We start from the raw sequence: 15,469 nt of genomic DNA on the forward strand, positions 1-15,469 counted from the left end.
AGATGCTTCAGAGCTGGCCAGCTCTGCTGTAGTTTCTTCCCACCCATTATTCCTTTTATGTCTGTTGTGAGAGGGGTGAGGTTTTTGAGCTGGACCCCATGCTAGCCATGTCTTTTTTCTGCTTTGTCCATCAACCCATCTATTTTTCCTTAATTGCTTCCCCATTTAAAGAGGTTCTGTCTCCTTGGCAGAGATCAAAGTGATGCATCATGACCCTGGTGACTTCTACTGAAGGCAGCTCGGATCAGAAATAGCAAATAGGTGAATTCCTTGGGAACTGTTCATGGTGCAGCTCACGTTTGTTCAAACCCTGTTGGGAGGGCATAGGAAGAGCAAACACACTGCAAGCAGGGTCAAGTCACAGCACTTGGACGGGGGGGGGGGGGGGGGGGGGGGTGAGAAGAGTCAGAAAAGAGCTGATTTCAGTGAATGCCCACTGTAAACCCACTTAGGTTGGACAGTCCCCAGGTGGGGTATGGCCATTTGGTGCCTGGAAAAACGGCAGTGGTCCAAGCTGCTGCTGCAATGCGGTGACAATGATGATCATGGTGTAATTCAGAGCTGGACTATGATGCAATATATGATGTAATTTGCAGGTGTTCTCCCTCCTGGACCCCTAGAGGAACCCCCAGTAGATGTTGAACATAGTGCACTCCAATTCCCAGACCTGATAAAATGATAAATTTCTATTCATTGCTTCCTAATCCTCAAGGAGCTTTCGTGCATGGTGTGAACTTTAAAACTGTCTGCAGAAGGCATTTCCCCTTCTCTGCCCCTGGAAATGCTTAGCCAGGTGTTTTGGTTAGTTCATTTGGTGGAGACTGGTGGGATGGTCCAAGGAGCTTTAAAGTAAGCTGTCAACGCTGAAAAGCTCTTGGTACTCACCGTAACAGCTGTGGAAATGCAGGGTATCTGCCAGAAGGAGGGTGGTTTTCACTCCAGATGACTGCTCTGCACTTCACAAGATGAAACCTTCAAAAACGATCACAGTTGTTGTTTGTTTGTTTTTATGCAGGAACATAAGAGTTCTACCTTACACTTTTTTTCAGGGGCAAGGTTGGCTCCCTGAAGGTATCTTCTCAGTTTAAATTGCAGAGTCAGGCTAAAAAGCAGTAAAAAACAAAAACAATAAAACAAAACAAAACAAAAAAAAAAGAAAACAACAACAACAACAACACTGTCTCTGAAAACCTCCCTGAAGTTTCAGGGCTCTGGCTTGCAGTGAGCTCCCCAGTCACCTCGGTGTGGCTGCAGGAGTGCAAGCTGCTAATGTGGGATTAGGAGTGAAGTGCCAGGGCAGGGAAGAGGGAGCTACAACAACAATTCCTCCAGAATATTCTTAACAAGAAATACCTAAACTGAAGTCAGGGTTGGGTTCAGACGTCACACTCTCCCATCCATATTCCAGCTGTCAAAGAAACCCACAGCTCAGCTCCTTTGCGGTAGGGCTGCTTTATCTATAAAACTGCAGATTCAAGGACTGACTTCTCAGGACCTGTGAGCCAGGCATTCATTAGGTTTCACCTCTAGCCAGGGAGTCACTTCCCAGATGTTGTTTTGAACCCAAGCTCTCCCTCTTAAAATACTTTCTTCTGCCTCCATTCCCATCAACCTCCTACGTACTGGTTCCCAGTTAACAATGAAGCGTCAGTGGCTGGTATCCTTCCTGTCTGGGCTTGGACATAACTCTCTAATCTCTTAGAGGACCACAAATCCTGATGGAGAGAGTCAGAGGCAATTTCATTAAATATAAGCCTGAAGGCTCACACATCGATCTGTCACACAAGCTTCCCCCATCCAGCCACTTTATTGCTTGTAACCTGTCTCTCCAGGGACAAGAAGGCAATTGAATTTCTTGCCTTTTAAATCCTCCAAGAGACTCCTGACAGAGGAAAGCAGGAAACCCCCGTCTCATTTGACACAGCCATGGGGTTGTGAGAAATAATAGTGATGGTGAAGGAATGAGCGAGGCAGGGACGAAGAAGCCTGTGCTCTCAGCCCCCATTTCACCGTGTGTTTTGGATTCTTCTCTTTGTCACAGAAATTATAAAGAAGGTGAAGAAACCCCCTCCCTTGTGCCGCCCAAACATAGCCCCTGAGATGGCCCCCCTGGAGTGCATCCAGGTAATGAAGCAATGCTGGGGTGAAGCCCCCGAACGACGTCCCACCTTTGAGGAGATATTTCACAAGGTCAGTGAACAGAGCAGCAGGTGCAATCCTTTGTTTTTACTTGGCAGGAAAGTGGTTTGGTTTATTTCAACTTATTTATTTATTTATTTTTGCAAGCAAGGTCCCAAGAAATGATTGAGAACGTCCTAGAGCTCTAGTCTTGCCTTTACTCTTGGGTTGTTTTCTGCTTTGTGCATGTCTTACACCTTGTCCTGAAGTTGGACTTCAGTGGGAGCACCACACGGGATGTAAAGCAGGAAAGAAATGGTCTTGGTGTCATCACATTTGCAGTATACCTGTCCTGATGGTCTCATGGAGATCAAAGAGCTGTGAATTGTGTCTCCTTCAGATCAATATGTTTCTTGATCCTATAAAGTTTCATAGAGAAAACTGTTTTTGTTTTGTTGTTGTTGTTTTTTTTTTTTTTTTTTCTTCTTGGCCTCAATCTCAAGAAGATTTGTAAGATCCCAAACTGACAGCAAACCGAACAAAACTGAATGGCCTTTGGTGCCAAAACAAGGATGAATGGTTTAAGACCATGGTTTAATGGTTTAAGACTCTTTGGCCTGGAGATGAGGCAACTGAGGGCAGATATGAAAGAAAATATCACATCCTGATTGCTTTAGAAAAGGCGATTAGGTAATAACTGTTTACCATTGCTCATAATATAAGAACTAGGAACATCAAATAAAAGGAGCAAATAAACAAAACTCCAAGAAACAAAAGGAAGTGCTTCCTCACATGGTACATACATGTATATGAACCGGGCAACTTGTTACTACAGGTTGAGTCCAAGTATTTAAAGGCAGTTCTTGGAAGGAAAATTCACCAAAGACTGTTAAACACAAAGACAATTTTTGATATAGAAGGTCTCTGAACTTCAAAAACTTCAAATTGGTGGAGGCTGGGTGCGCATCCCAGGGAAATATGATTGTACATTAACCCTGTTTGAACATCTTTCCCAGATACCTGTTACTGTTCACTATCATGGATAAATAAATCTTTTGTCTGATCCAGTAATGCCATTCCTATACTCCTTTAAGGTCAAACTAAAATATATAATATCCATCATTCCATCATTTTTACCTTCCAATTCTTTGATGCTGTGATTAATTTCACACCCATGTGACTTCATTCTTGAGTCTACTACAATACCTGAGTCCACAGATTATCCAAATGGTTCCAAGGGCCAGTTTCAGGTCAAGAGGAGAAAGCACAACGCAGTGTGGTTGGGGGTGGCAGTACACATACATGCCTGTGTGCACAGGCAAAATTAAGACCAGTACGACAAAAGTAAGAATTTCCAATGCCCTGGAATTTTGACCTCTGAATGGAAAGGGAGGCTGACAGGAGGCCATCACCCTCTACAATTAGCTGAAAGCAAGTTGTAGCAAGGAGCGTGTTGGTCGCTTTTCTTGGGTTTCAAGTGACAGGACATGAGAAAATGGTAGCAAGTTGCACGTGGAGAGTTTTAGATTGGGTATTAGGAAGAATTTCTGCATGGAAAGGGTGGTCAAGGATGTCCATGGAAGGAGGTTGGATACATGCTGTCATCCCATTGGAAGTGGTGCTGCACTTGAGCCTCATTGAAAGTTAGTAGAGAAGCAATATAGACCCAGACAGTTTCCATAGTTAGTGGCACAAATTCACCATCCAATTTACCTTTTTCATTATTACTGAAGTTTGGTCATTGGTTAAACCTGTCTTACAGAATTGTGACTTTAAAATGAGTGCTTGCTTTTGGTTTCTTTCCAAATTTAGAGTGCTGTAATGATGTAATGAGATAGGAAAATAACCCTCCAGTTTGATTTTCCAGTTCAAAACCATCAACAAAGGCAAAAAGACCAACATCATTGACTCAATGCTCAGAATGCTTGAGCAGTATTCAAGCAACCTGGAAGATTTAATCAGGGAGCGGACAGAAGAGCTAGAGATTGAAAAACAGAAGACAGAGAAACTCCTATCGCAAATGCTTCCTCCGTAAGTACTGCTGCTTTAGATGGCAAAGAGTGCTTTGGCAATACATAGCTGGGTTGGGCAAAAGTGTTCCCCACTGTTGAGCAAGTTGGAGGGCAGATCACTGGTTTTGGCAAGCACCTTTCAATCAAAGCAAGAAACTTTCATCAGTGCTGATTACAGCTGTAAAGATCCTTCAATTTATTGGAAGATCTTTTAGGCATACTAGGGTGTCTGAGCTCTTTGGTGTGCTACAAGGGCGTTTGCCCTGTCACCTTCTTTGTGTTATCATTTCAGATCAGTGGCAGAAGCCCTCAAGACTGGTGGCACTGTGGAGCCTGAGTATTTTGACCAGGTCACCATCTACTTCAGTGACATCGTGGGCTTCACAACCATTTCAGCCCTCAGTGAACCTATCGAAGTAGTTGACCTCCTAAATGACCTTTACACCCTGTTTGACGCTGTTATTGGAAATCATGATGTTTACAAGGTGAGGAGTACTCAGGGATGAGGTTCATAACATAACTGAGTCAAACACTCATAAAGTTTGATTCTACTGCCCTTTCCTAACTTCAATTTTTATCTTTTTTTAATGCCACGGTATATGCTAGGTAGAGACAATTGGTGATGCCTACATGGTTGCCTCAGGGCTCCCAAAACGGAATGGAAACAAGCACGCAGCTGAGATAGCCAACATGTCCCTGGACATCCTCAGCTCAGTGGGAACATTCAAGATGAGACACATGCCGGACATTCCCCTCAGGATACGAATTGGGCTGCACACAGGTAGGCAGCAGCATTTGCCTGCACCTAAACATCAAAGAACTCCTGCACAATTGTATTTCCAGCTTTGAATGCCTTCTTCCTGCTCACCCTAAAACTGGATACCTTTAGAAGATGTTTAAAAATCTTCCATAGCAACAAGGGCATTAAAATGGAAGTGCAAACACAAAGCAGAAAAGTGGCTCAGTGTCATTAAGGGGAGAAATTGTGTATTCCATCACTGTCAGGAGTTACATCAGAAATGTTAGTCCCAAGGGTTGCATTGTAAGTGTGGCTTTTTGATGTGCCATAGTATTTTCACTGGTATGATATGGAGACATCCAGAAATGTCTTTGTAACTCTGTTCTGAAATGAAAAAAAAAAGCATAGAAAAGCCATCATATATAGTGAATGAAGAGATTGGTGTTGTTTATTGTAGGTAGGATGTAACTGGAAGAATATATAATACAGATATAAAAAGCAAGTTATGCTATAAAGAAAGTAAATTATCTCTAATACAGAAGTCATAATCTATTAAATTAACAAAAAAAAATAGCTTGTTTAAAAAGAAACGTTTTTTTTGTTTGCTTGTTTGTTTTTTAATACAAAGTGTAACTGAACTCCAAAATAACAACAAAACCAGAAGATTGAAGTCATCATATAACTGAAAGCATATGATTTTAAATGGACTGGGATTTTAAATGGAGGAAAAGACAGCTGCTGTTATCAGAGAGTCTATATGTTTTGTAGAAATATGAACCTTCATAATTTTATACCACAGTCAGCCATTAATAAATTTCTCCCAGCAGTTCATCGTTGGACTTCCTGCTTCTTCCTCTAAAGTACCAGGTACTGGCCATTGCTGTAAGCAGAATAATGATTAATGTTGTCCAGAAGTCTGATCCAGTATTACAGGGTGTTTTTTTTTTATCCTGCTGCCTATCTAATAATGCCCACATTCTTGCAGCTGTGGCACTGCAAGTGTTTTGCAGAAGTCAATATCCTGTCCCTGTTGTAAAGGGAAACAAGAACAAAGGAAGTATCTCACACAGAATACCCCAAGAACAGAGCTGTGGCTTGAGCAGAACTAAAATCAATATTTCATATCTCCTAGACCATATAGCTTCTTCTTTTGGAGCTGTCTCTGAAAACTCATTTCCTTATTGTTTTCTTCGCAATATGGGAGTCTCAGCTGACCCTTTACAGAAGTCCCGAATGTTAGGGGATGATTGCAGACACTGTGAGTTTTACATTCTTGTAGAAATCAGATGAGTCTATGGCCCCAGCTTGTCTTGCCCAGAGCAAGAACCTCTGGAGCCACATCAGCAAATTTTCAACATGGGAAGAGAAGAATTCAGCGTGAAACATCTGCTGCTGCCTGTTGACAGCACTTCTGCAATGTGCCTTCCATGCAACCAGCCAAAAATCTATCCCTAGGCAATGTGTGCAGGGGGTTAGTTCCATTTTCAGTTGTTTTTATGGACAGTTTTTTCAGTTATGTTTTTATGGTATCTGGAAAGCGGTGCTGCTATGAGCTGTTGTGTAGGGTGTGAGAAGAGGGAAAGGAGTTGGTGTTCTTTTTATAAAGAAGCAGAAGCCAGATCTTATTTTGCACAGATCTGTCAATGTCAAGCTGTCATGGGAGCAGCAAGAAATTCATGTTCCAAGGCAAAACAGTTCTCTGAGCCTCTAAGACATCAGAGTTTGATTAACCCTAGACCCCATTTCTCCTGAGAAAAGAAACATGAAGAGGGAATCACCAGCATCATGAAAGCACTGAGGAAATGCTCAGGGAGAGGAGGGCTTGGCTAACAATTTAACCACCCTGGAAAGGATGGAGAATGGGTGTGACCACCAGCTTTGTGGGCCAGCTGCCCTCTGGAAAGTGGTGCAGAGAAGAGCTTGTGATCCTGCCTCTGAAAAAGCAGGAAATGCCATTACAGAGTGGGCTGCCCACGTCCCTCCTGGCTGCTGTGTCTTCTCTGACCACCGTGGAGAGCTGCAGCTCTGGGAACATCTGCTGGCCCGTGCACATGGCCTGCTCATGGCAATGCGTGGGGAAGGCGGAGGACAAGAAGACCGGTGTTTGGTCTGCAGTTCCTCCCCTGCTTTAAATGCACTCTGGATTCTTGGCTCTCCCCTCTCAGCTCCACTGCTGGTCCAGGAAAACTCAGCTGACTCTGCTATTTCCACACCAGCTCTGTCTGGGCTGAGGCTGGATGGCTGGGGAAGGCGATGGTGAGAGGACAAGCATCTCCACGGAGGCCTAAGGGGGTCTGTTTATCGGTCAGGCTCTCTGGCAGGTAGCCCTGCGTTTTGATCAAGCTTATTGACCTCCACGGCACCACTGATGGCTGCTGCAGAGGCTGAGCCAGCACGGCTCATTAACTGACCCTGTAAGCCCTGGCAAAGCGCCATTTCAAAACAAACTGGAGAACCTGTATAATTAAACAACTCGGACCAGAGCATTCGCGTCACGGGGTGTCTGGTTTCCTCTGAACTTGTTACTGTGGGAGATTGGTATCTGGAAGTTTTAGTTAGCCCTTTGCTGAGGCTGTCTAGACAGGGGGAACACACACAGGCAGTGAAGGCAGCAAGTGAACTCTGGGATGCTTGCAACACTGAGAAGTCCTTTTGTCACGCTTACATTGCAAAGTTGGCTTTAAATTAATCACTTTCTGCAAAGGGAGGTCAAGGTAATAAGCAAAGTGTTACAGAGATATTAGAATCATAGAATAGTTTGGGTTGGAAGGGACCTTAAAGATCATCTAATTCCACCCCCTGCCATGGCTAGGGACATGTTCCCAAGCCCAGGCTGCCCCCAGCCCCCCCCAGCCTGGCCTTGGGCGCTGCCAGGGCTGGGGCACCCCCAGCTCCTCTGGGCAGCCTGGGCCAGGCCCTCAGCACCCTCAGAGGGCAGAATTTCTTCCCAAGGCCTCCCCGAAGCCTCCCCCCTGCCAGGCTCCAGCCGCTGCCCCTCGTCCTGTCCCCCCAGCCCTGACCAAGAATCCCTCCCCAGCTTTCCTGCCCCCGGGGCCTTCTCTTCCCCCAGCTCTCTCAGCCTGGCTTCGTGGAGGTGTTTCCAGGACTGTTAAACGGCCTGCACTGTCTGGGTGGTTGTTGGAGATCTGGCGGACATGATAAGTGGGCCTTGGAGATCTGTTCAGCTGCAGGAGCCTTCTCTGTGGTGAGCAGAGAGGTTCTTTACAGCTCGGTTAACTGCACTTACCTGGCCTCCACCAACTACAGCTGGAGCTCAGCTACCTCAATTTGTGCTTCTTAAAATAGAATCAAATCCTCCTCAGTAAGAGCTCGGTTTCAACAAGAGCCATTTATTTGCATCTTGGTAACATCTATTACAGATGGAGCTTTGATCCTTTCTGAGATTTCTGAGTGCAGCACCATGCCATTACCCAGATGATGCTGGGCTAGTCGGTATTTTCTCAGGGAAAGCTCTTTTTGAAGTATGAATTATAATGTCTCCAACAAGACCCTTTTGTATGCCATAGTGAGTACACATTAAGGACCAGTTACAGATGCATTATGTCCTTAACCCAGTAGCATCAGCAGTGCCTTTACAGTTGTGCTATAGAGGCGTCTAGACTGCCAAAACTAGACCCTGAAAAATCTTCCTCTAGTGCATATTGCTCCTGTCCTGAAGAACTTGAACAAAAGTAGAGAGTACTGGTAAGAGTGAGAATTAAATTAGAAGAGACTCTGAAGGGCAGTGAGTTTTCCAAGGTTGCACAGCGTGTTGTTGGCAGTAAAAGCATTAAACCAAGTCCTCCTGATCTGCAGCATTCCCTGCATGCTGTTTCATCCAGGCATGCTGTTGAAAAGTCCTTGTAACATTTTTGGTATAAAGCATTCTTCCTCTCTATTTTTCAGTTTTTGAGTAAGTGATGTCTCATCAGACAGGAGTTAAAATCAGTCTTTCCTCTCAATTTGCATCCTCTCAGTTTGCATCCTCTGTAAGTTGTATAAAAATATTTCCTTTGATGAAGTAACATTTTTTCAGAGATCATAACAATAGGTGTTCTTCTAAAGTCCTCCATAACTTTCAGCTTTACAAGTGTGGTATATTTCAGAGTGCTTTTGATTCCATACATGCATACATGTATATATAGGTTAAGGTTAAAGTTTTTGTGTGCATGCCCTGGTGGAGTTTCATTTTCCTTAAAATACATCTGAAAACTATATGAGGAAACAGTTTTTGTGGCAAAGGAGGTTAAAATCACAGATAAATGACTTGCTTTGTTACTTTGTGATAAATACCCAGCAGCAAACAAGTAACTGATCTCACTTCTAAATTAGCCTACAATTATTTTTAAAATGTTTTAACCTAAAACTTTTTGTTTTATGAAAACCTTATATATAACATACCTTTAAATATTGTTGATGATGTACTACATTCACAACTCTTGTAACTTTGCATGACAAAAGTTTTCCTAGATATTATTTTTGTGAAATCATAATGCAGAAGGATCATGACATTGAGGAGGTAGGTAGGCAGAGCCTGAAAAGATGTATGTCATAAATGCATTCAATAGGAAAAAAAAAAGAAAAAAGAAAAAAACAAAAAACAGAAAGACCTGCCTTTTCTCGCATATATCCCACATCTCCTAATGTTACTGAGAATATTATTTTTTTGTGTGTGTGTATGTGCATGTGTTTATTTTGCAAGCCTGATACTGCAGAATGTGTGTGATGAAATTTAGCATCTCATCCTTCAGAGCCCAATCCAAACATTAGCTGATCCAAGCGCCCAGATGACACTTGTCTATGCTGCTTGGCTGTCACACTTTACATTTTGTGTATGTGCATCTTCAAGTGAATCCTACATGCATAGCTCTCGCTGAAAACTTGGCACCAGTTCTTTGGGAGCTACTCGGAAGGGAGTGATCTTGTCTAAAGGATGAGAGAGAGGAAAAATAAATAGCTTTTGGCTAGACGGGCAAGCTAATGATGTCTTCCTTTCCAAGGAGGGGACACAGGGTGGTCCAGCGTGCTGCCAGCATCTCTTGATTCCTAACGCTGACTCTGAGTCCTGATTCACTGGGACACAGGGCATGTCACAGGATCTCAGCTTCAGCTTTGTCAGATGGAAAAGGAGGTCAGAGATGAATTTTAAAATGAGATTTCAACAGTCCTTGAGCCTCCATGAACTCTGAATTAATTTGTCCCAGATGACAGTGAACTGAGACAAGAAGAACTCTATTAGGCATAAATCACCACTGTCCAATTCAGAGAAATGACTGTGTTTTGACTACTTGTAGCAAGCATGAAGGCCAATGACATCTTTAAAAATCCTTCTCCTGTATTCCCAAGTGGAAATTTTTGGATATCAGAAGGGAGGATGAGATTTGCCTAGGAGTGAACCCCATTGTACAGTATTATCAGTTGGGTTATGTCTTTCAGGGCCTTGTGTGGCGGGCGTTGTAGGTCTGACCATGCCACGGTACTGCCTCTTTGGAGACACGGTGAACACAGCATCGCGAATGGAGTCCACAGGCCTGCGTGAGTATTTGGGACAGTGCCTGGGGTGGGTGACTGACAAAATTCTCAGGAAAAATGACAAAATGTGCATCTTTAGCTGTAGGCATCACAATTGAATCAGCTTTGCAGAAAGGGGCAAGTCCATCGACGAAATTATAAGCTGTCTGAAGGGGAGGGTGTCGGCTTTGCCCTCAGACGTCAGTCTTTAAGACAAGAAGATCATTTTATTTTATTCTCTTTTCCTGCAAAATCTCAAAAAAAAATGTTCAGTCTGGTCCAGTGACCAGTGTGACTCACACCCTGCATTCTAGCTACAGTCCTTTGATTTGGATCCCCTCAACCCAAATGAACACGAATCTTGCCTTAGATTTTCCTTCCATGGGGGCAGCTAGTTGTATCTTGCTTTCAGACTGGTCAGTGTTGAGGACCTTTCATTCAGAGCTGTTCTTGTACAGTAAATAATGCACCTACCTGGCATATTTTGTGATGGCTTCATGTATCAGCAGTAGAAACTCTTTGAACAAGTGGTGGCAGGTCCTAACAAAATCCTTAAGATTCCCTTCCCCTTTGGGTTTTCTTAGTGTCTTGCTGGGTTGATGTTCCCTCAAGTCCTTGCCATTATTTTCCCAAGACTTTCAGTTACAAAAGTGGAATATTGATCTGCATTTCAGTCATATGCATAAACAGTTCTGTTTTCTGCTGGTGTCCTTGACTTAAACATCGACCTCAAAACCATAGTGGCTGAACTGTGGGTGACACAGTGGACAGCTAGGGACAGCAGTGTCAGGGCCCTGGGTGAGATTTCAATTGGCTTTTGATGTTCAGGCCATCAGAACAAGCTGATTTCTAAAGTCAAAGTGTCTCATATGTTTTAACCCTTGCTCTTGACACTCTCAACAGTTCTAAGAGATTAGCCAATATGTCTAGTTTACAAACTACAGGAAGTCTGCGGTATTTAATACTGAAATCTTGAGGACTTGCCAGGCTAGAAATACATTGTAATATATGTGTCACATAAGAATTTTTCTTTTTCTGTCACATAGCCATCACATTTCTAGTTCAACTAGTGATTTCAACTAGTCTAATTAAGACTAACAATTAGACCCATAATTAATTAAGGAAAATTGCCTGTCTTGTGATTATGTCTGGCTTATTTTAAGAGGCATGCACAGAATTTGGAAAGCAGTGGAAAGGAAGAAGTACTAATAGAAAGGAGATATTTGAAAATTCTCAAGGTTTAGACCCCTGGAAATGCAAAGTCTGAGACTGGAACCTGCTAACACTGCAGAAACAAGATCTTTGTACATTAATAGAAACTTGTACAGAGACACAGTAATAGGTAGACTGTAGTTTACTGCGTCATGAAATGTAGATCAAAGCTGTGGTGTTCCTCTGCATCAGTTCCTTTAAGCTGATATTCTTTTTTCTGATCATTCTGATCAACTACAACAATAAAATAATACAACTATTATGGGGGAAGTATTTTAGGAATATTTCCTGGGTGTTCAAATCAATCGCACAACAACAAATCTCAGTGAGTTCCAGCAATGGCTGTAAAACAAACTGGGGAGATGGGAATTTGATAAAGATTTCTGACTTTGCCCTTTTTGTGCATAAAATGTTAATGACAGCTCTGGGTGGAATAAATTACTGAAAAATCTAGTTAAATCTACATATATAGCCACGTTCTTGTTATGTCTCACTGCAAACTCCATCTCTTTGCTTTTAATCCCAGCACCTGTTTTTCACATGATGCTGCCTGTCTGGAGCAGGACTTTGGTTGGTTATTTTTCTCTTCTTTCTTGCTGCCTCATTACACTGTGGCAATAGGTATTAAAAAAGACATTCTTCATTGCAGCCAGCACTGCTGCTCAAACACCATTTGCTATCTTTGTGAAGAGCTGAACTTCCCATGCTTACTCTGTTTGGTGTCCTTCCCCATGAAGTCCCGATTGTAGATCTCCTCTTGCCCTGTGCTTGTTACAGCCTTACCTGGAGGACCCAATCCATCAGCATCACACTCTGAGTCAAGGAACACCACACAGCTACAACACCTTCATGCCAGCATGCCTTGGAGAATTTTTCCTTGCATGTATGAAGTGGTGGGGGGTTCACAGTGTGTGAGCAGTTGACTGATCCATCTGTTTTGCTTTCCATTCCCAGCTTACAGAATTCATGTCAGCCAAAGTACAGTGGATACACTTCGGAGTCTAAATGAAGGCTATGAAATCGTACCTAGGGGAAAAACAGAACTGAAGGTAAGAAGGCCAGGGCTGTGTGAAATGCTTCATAAGGGAATCTTCCTACTTACGGAATTTTCATGTTAAGCTTTGTTTGGCCTTTATCCACAACTCTTCCATGCAGTCCTTCCCAAAACATTCCCCATCGGTTGCTTCAGTAAGTGAGGTAATTCTTGAAGGACCATGGAAAAATCCACAGTGTCAAGCACACAGATGTATGTTTTGCATCTATTTATTCTGAAAATTGGAAGGAGAAAAAACTGTTGAAAAAGTTGGTGGCAAAAGAGAAAGCATTTAACAATGCCATTCTCATTTGAAATCTTCTGTTGTGAGTAGATTTCTGGTGAAGAGGGTGGGTGAAAAGGTAAAGGTCTTATCCCAAGTTATTTTTTTTCCTGTTCCTTGTTTCTGAAGTTTATAGGGAGAGTTTATCTGAACCTTAGATCACATACCAAAATTCCTATCCCTGCCAGCTACTGCCACGCAGACAGAGTTCTGCAGGATATCAAATTCTGCCTATTAGTCAAGCCCAGTTCTGTCACCCTCTGTTTCATTTTAACATCATCCTTGAGTAATACTATACACACAACAAGAAGCCACTGGTTGCAATAAGACTGCTCTTTCTCAGGGAGGGAACCATAGCAAAATAAGGTCCTTAGTAGAATTTACCAGCCTTTCAGTGGTTATCAGAGAAGTGCAAAATACTGGCAGAGAGAAGGAAGAATGCTCAGGGTAAGAGGCAACTGTATTCCTCATTCAGAAAGAGCTTATTTTGCCTCTTGAGGTTGATAAATACCATGAGGAAGAAGGAAGGGGGTAATTCATTAGAAAAATTCCATGATTCCAAAGCATGTGGTGTTTTTTGTTGGTTTTGTTGTTGTTTTTGTTTTTGAGGTATTATGTAATCATTGGGGCTGACAAAGGTATAAGGGATTTTGTTGAAAAGACACATATAAAGGCAAGGGGTCACTTGTTCTAAAGTCAGTATCTACAGCGTATGTGTGCATCTCCACCTGAGCTCTGTTTTCCCTGTCAATGAGAGCACTGTAGGTACAAGTGCAGCATCCTTCCAAGGTGGACATTCACAGAATCACACAGAATCACAGAATTGTCTAGGTTGGAAGAGACTTCAAGATCATAGAGTCCAACCTCTGACCTAAATTCAGAACAGGCCAGAGGAAACACAATGGAATCTAGAAGTGCAGTCTTCTTTCTCATGCTTACAAAGGGTACCTGGTGACTTGCTTGCCTAAAGGTATCCATATTACGGAGGTTTACAAATGTTTACATGAATTAGTACCTTCAACTTACCCATAAAGGACAAACTGGGTACATTCCGCTATTGACCATCCACTCACTCTATGAAATAAGGACTTTTAAAATCACAAGAATGCCTCCTAGCATTCAAAATTTAACTAGTTTTCAGCCAGAAACGTTCCCAAAGTTTAGAACTCTGTTTAGTCCACCATCGACAGAAGATGCTATTTTTCACAGTGTCTAAACCAGACAAACTAAATAATTCAAAACATCACTTCTCCCTTTATGTAGTCAATAGAAGTAGGAGGTTTGCTTACCTTAAACACCTACAGGAGAAAGTATGAATATTGCCCCAGCTCTCTCAACAATCTTTTATGAAAAGTGGAATCATGTCACCCAAGTTTGTGTGGCTTCAACTGGATATATCAGGTAGCTATTCAAGGTTTATTCAATCAAAAGACACCTTTACATAGTCAGTGAAGGTAAATTGGCACTTCAGGAAATTATTAACCTGACTTACTTTCAGTGTCCAGTTTCTGTGAAGATGAATGTCACCTTAGAAGTATCTGTTCTCCTCCACTGGCTCCAGTCAAGGATGATTGACTCTGATATAGTTGTCTACCTTGCATCAGATGTATCTCACTTTAAAAGTTAAATTATTGATGCAGGGAGAGGAAGTGATTATTCTGATAGTCATCCCAGCAGCAGCTGTGAAATCTTTCAATTATTGACGTTAATACTGCAAAATAAGATTATTAGAAATCTTGTAGCTTCTCGTTTCTATTAAGTTATATAGTTTCAACGACCCAAGTTAGTGAGACTCATTTGTGCAGTTTGAACAAGGCCTTCTCTCTAAGGACAGTGGAATGTCCTTAAAGACATTTAGTGTTAGGTCAGAGGTTGGACTTGATGATCTTGAGGTCTCTTCCAACCTAGACAATTCTGTGATTCTGTGATTCTGTGAAATTAAAATTATCCTTGAACCATTGCAAAGGAGAGCCCAAGATTTCCAGCCATGCTCTCTCTCTGGATATATATGAAGCCCTCAGAAACCCAGTAACAAAATCATATATTGAGCAGAAGGTGGTCCAAAAACTGCTCTTTATCCAGACTTTTGTTTTATTTTAGGGTAAAGGAGTAGAAGACACATATTGGCTAGTTGGGAAAAAAGGATTTCTGAAGCCCTTACCTAAACCTCCTGAAATAAAGCCAGGGTAAGTGTGACTTCATCACTGTTCAATACATTCATTAAAAGGTCACTGTTGGAGTTCACAGACTAATTTGAAGTCTTTCCATGGTGTATATTTACAAAGTCTACATCGTTTTTCTTAGGCTACCTACATTTTTTCAGGCATAATACTGGGACTCAGAAGTGGTGTACTCGCTTGAACACTTCTCCTTAATCACAATTCCCAAGAAGCAGCAAGGAAACTTGGTTTTCCCCCATGATACAGTAGAAATGGAGCACCAGGGAGTTCCTTCCTGAATGTCCTTCCTCCTCTGTGTGCATACAGGAGATGTACTGGTAGAGACACTTTCTGGCCTCTTGTTTCATCACCACATGGTGACACTCAGATTTTTCTCTCATT

At 42.4% G+C, this 15,469-nt stretch overlaps 1 protein-coding gene across 2 annotated transcripts in view; it reads left to right on the plus strand.

Annotated features, from left to right (window-relative positions):
- GUCY2F (guanylate cyclase 2F, retinal) overlaps positions 1 to 15,469 on the plus strand; it is a 48,261-nt gene that overhangs the window by 17,965 nt on the left and 14,827 nt on the right. For both annotated transcript variants that reach the window (XM_072032910.1, XM_072032911.1), the window contains 7 exons: positions 2,042 to 2,190; positions 3,986 to 4,149; positions 4,423 to 4,615; positions 4,737 to 4,911; positions 10,306 to 10,404; positions 12,547 to 12,641; positions 15,009 to 15,094. In XM_072032910.1, coding sequence (XP_071889011.1) covers positions 2,042 to 2,190; positions 3,986 to 4,149; positions 4,423 to 4,615; positions 4,737 to 4,911; positions 10,306 to 10,404; positions 12,547 to 12,641; positions 15,009 to 15,094 — 961 coding nt within the window. The remainder of the gene's footprint in view (positions 1 to 2,041; positions 2,191 to 3,985; positions 4,150 to 4,422; positions 4,616 to 4,736; positions 4,912 to 10,305; positions 10,405 to 12,546; positions 12,642 to 15,008; positions 15,095 to 15,469) is intronic.

This window comes from Anas platyrhynchos, chromosome 1, assembly GCF_047663525.1.
Source record: "Anas platyrhynchos isolate ZD024472 breed Pekin duck chromosome 1, IASCAAS_PekinDuck_T2T, whole genome shotgun sequence".
Classification (NCBI taxonomy): Eukaryota; Metazoa; Chordata; class Aves; order Anseriformes; family Anatidae; genus Anas; species Anas platyrhynchos.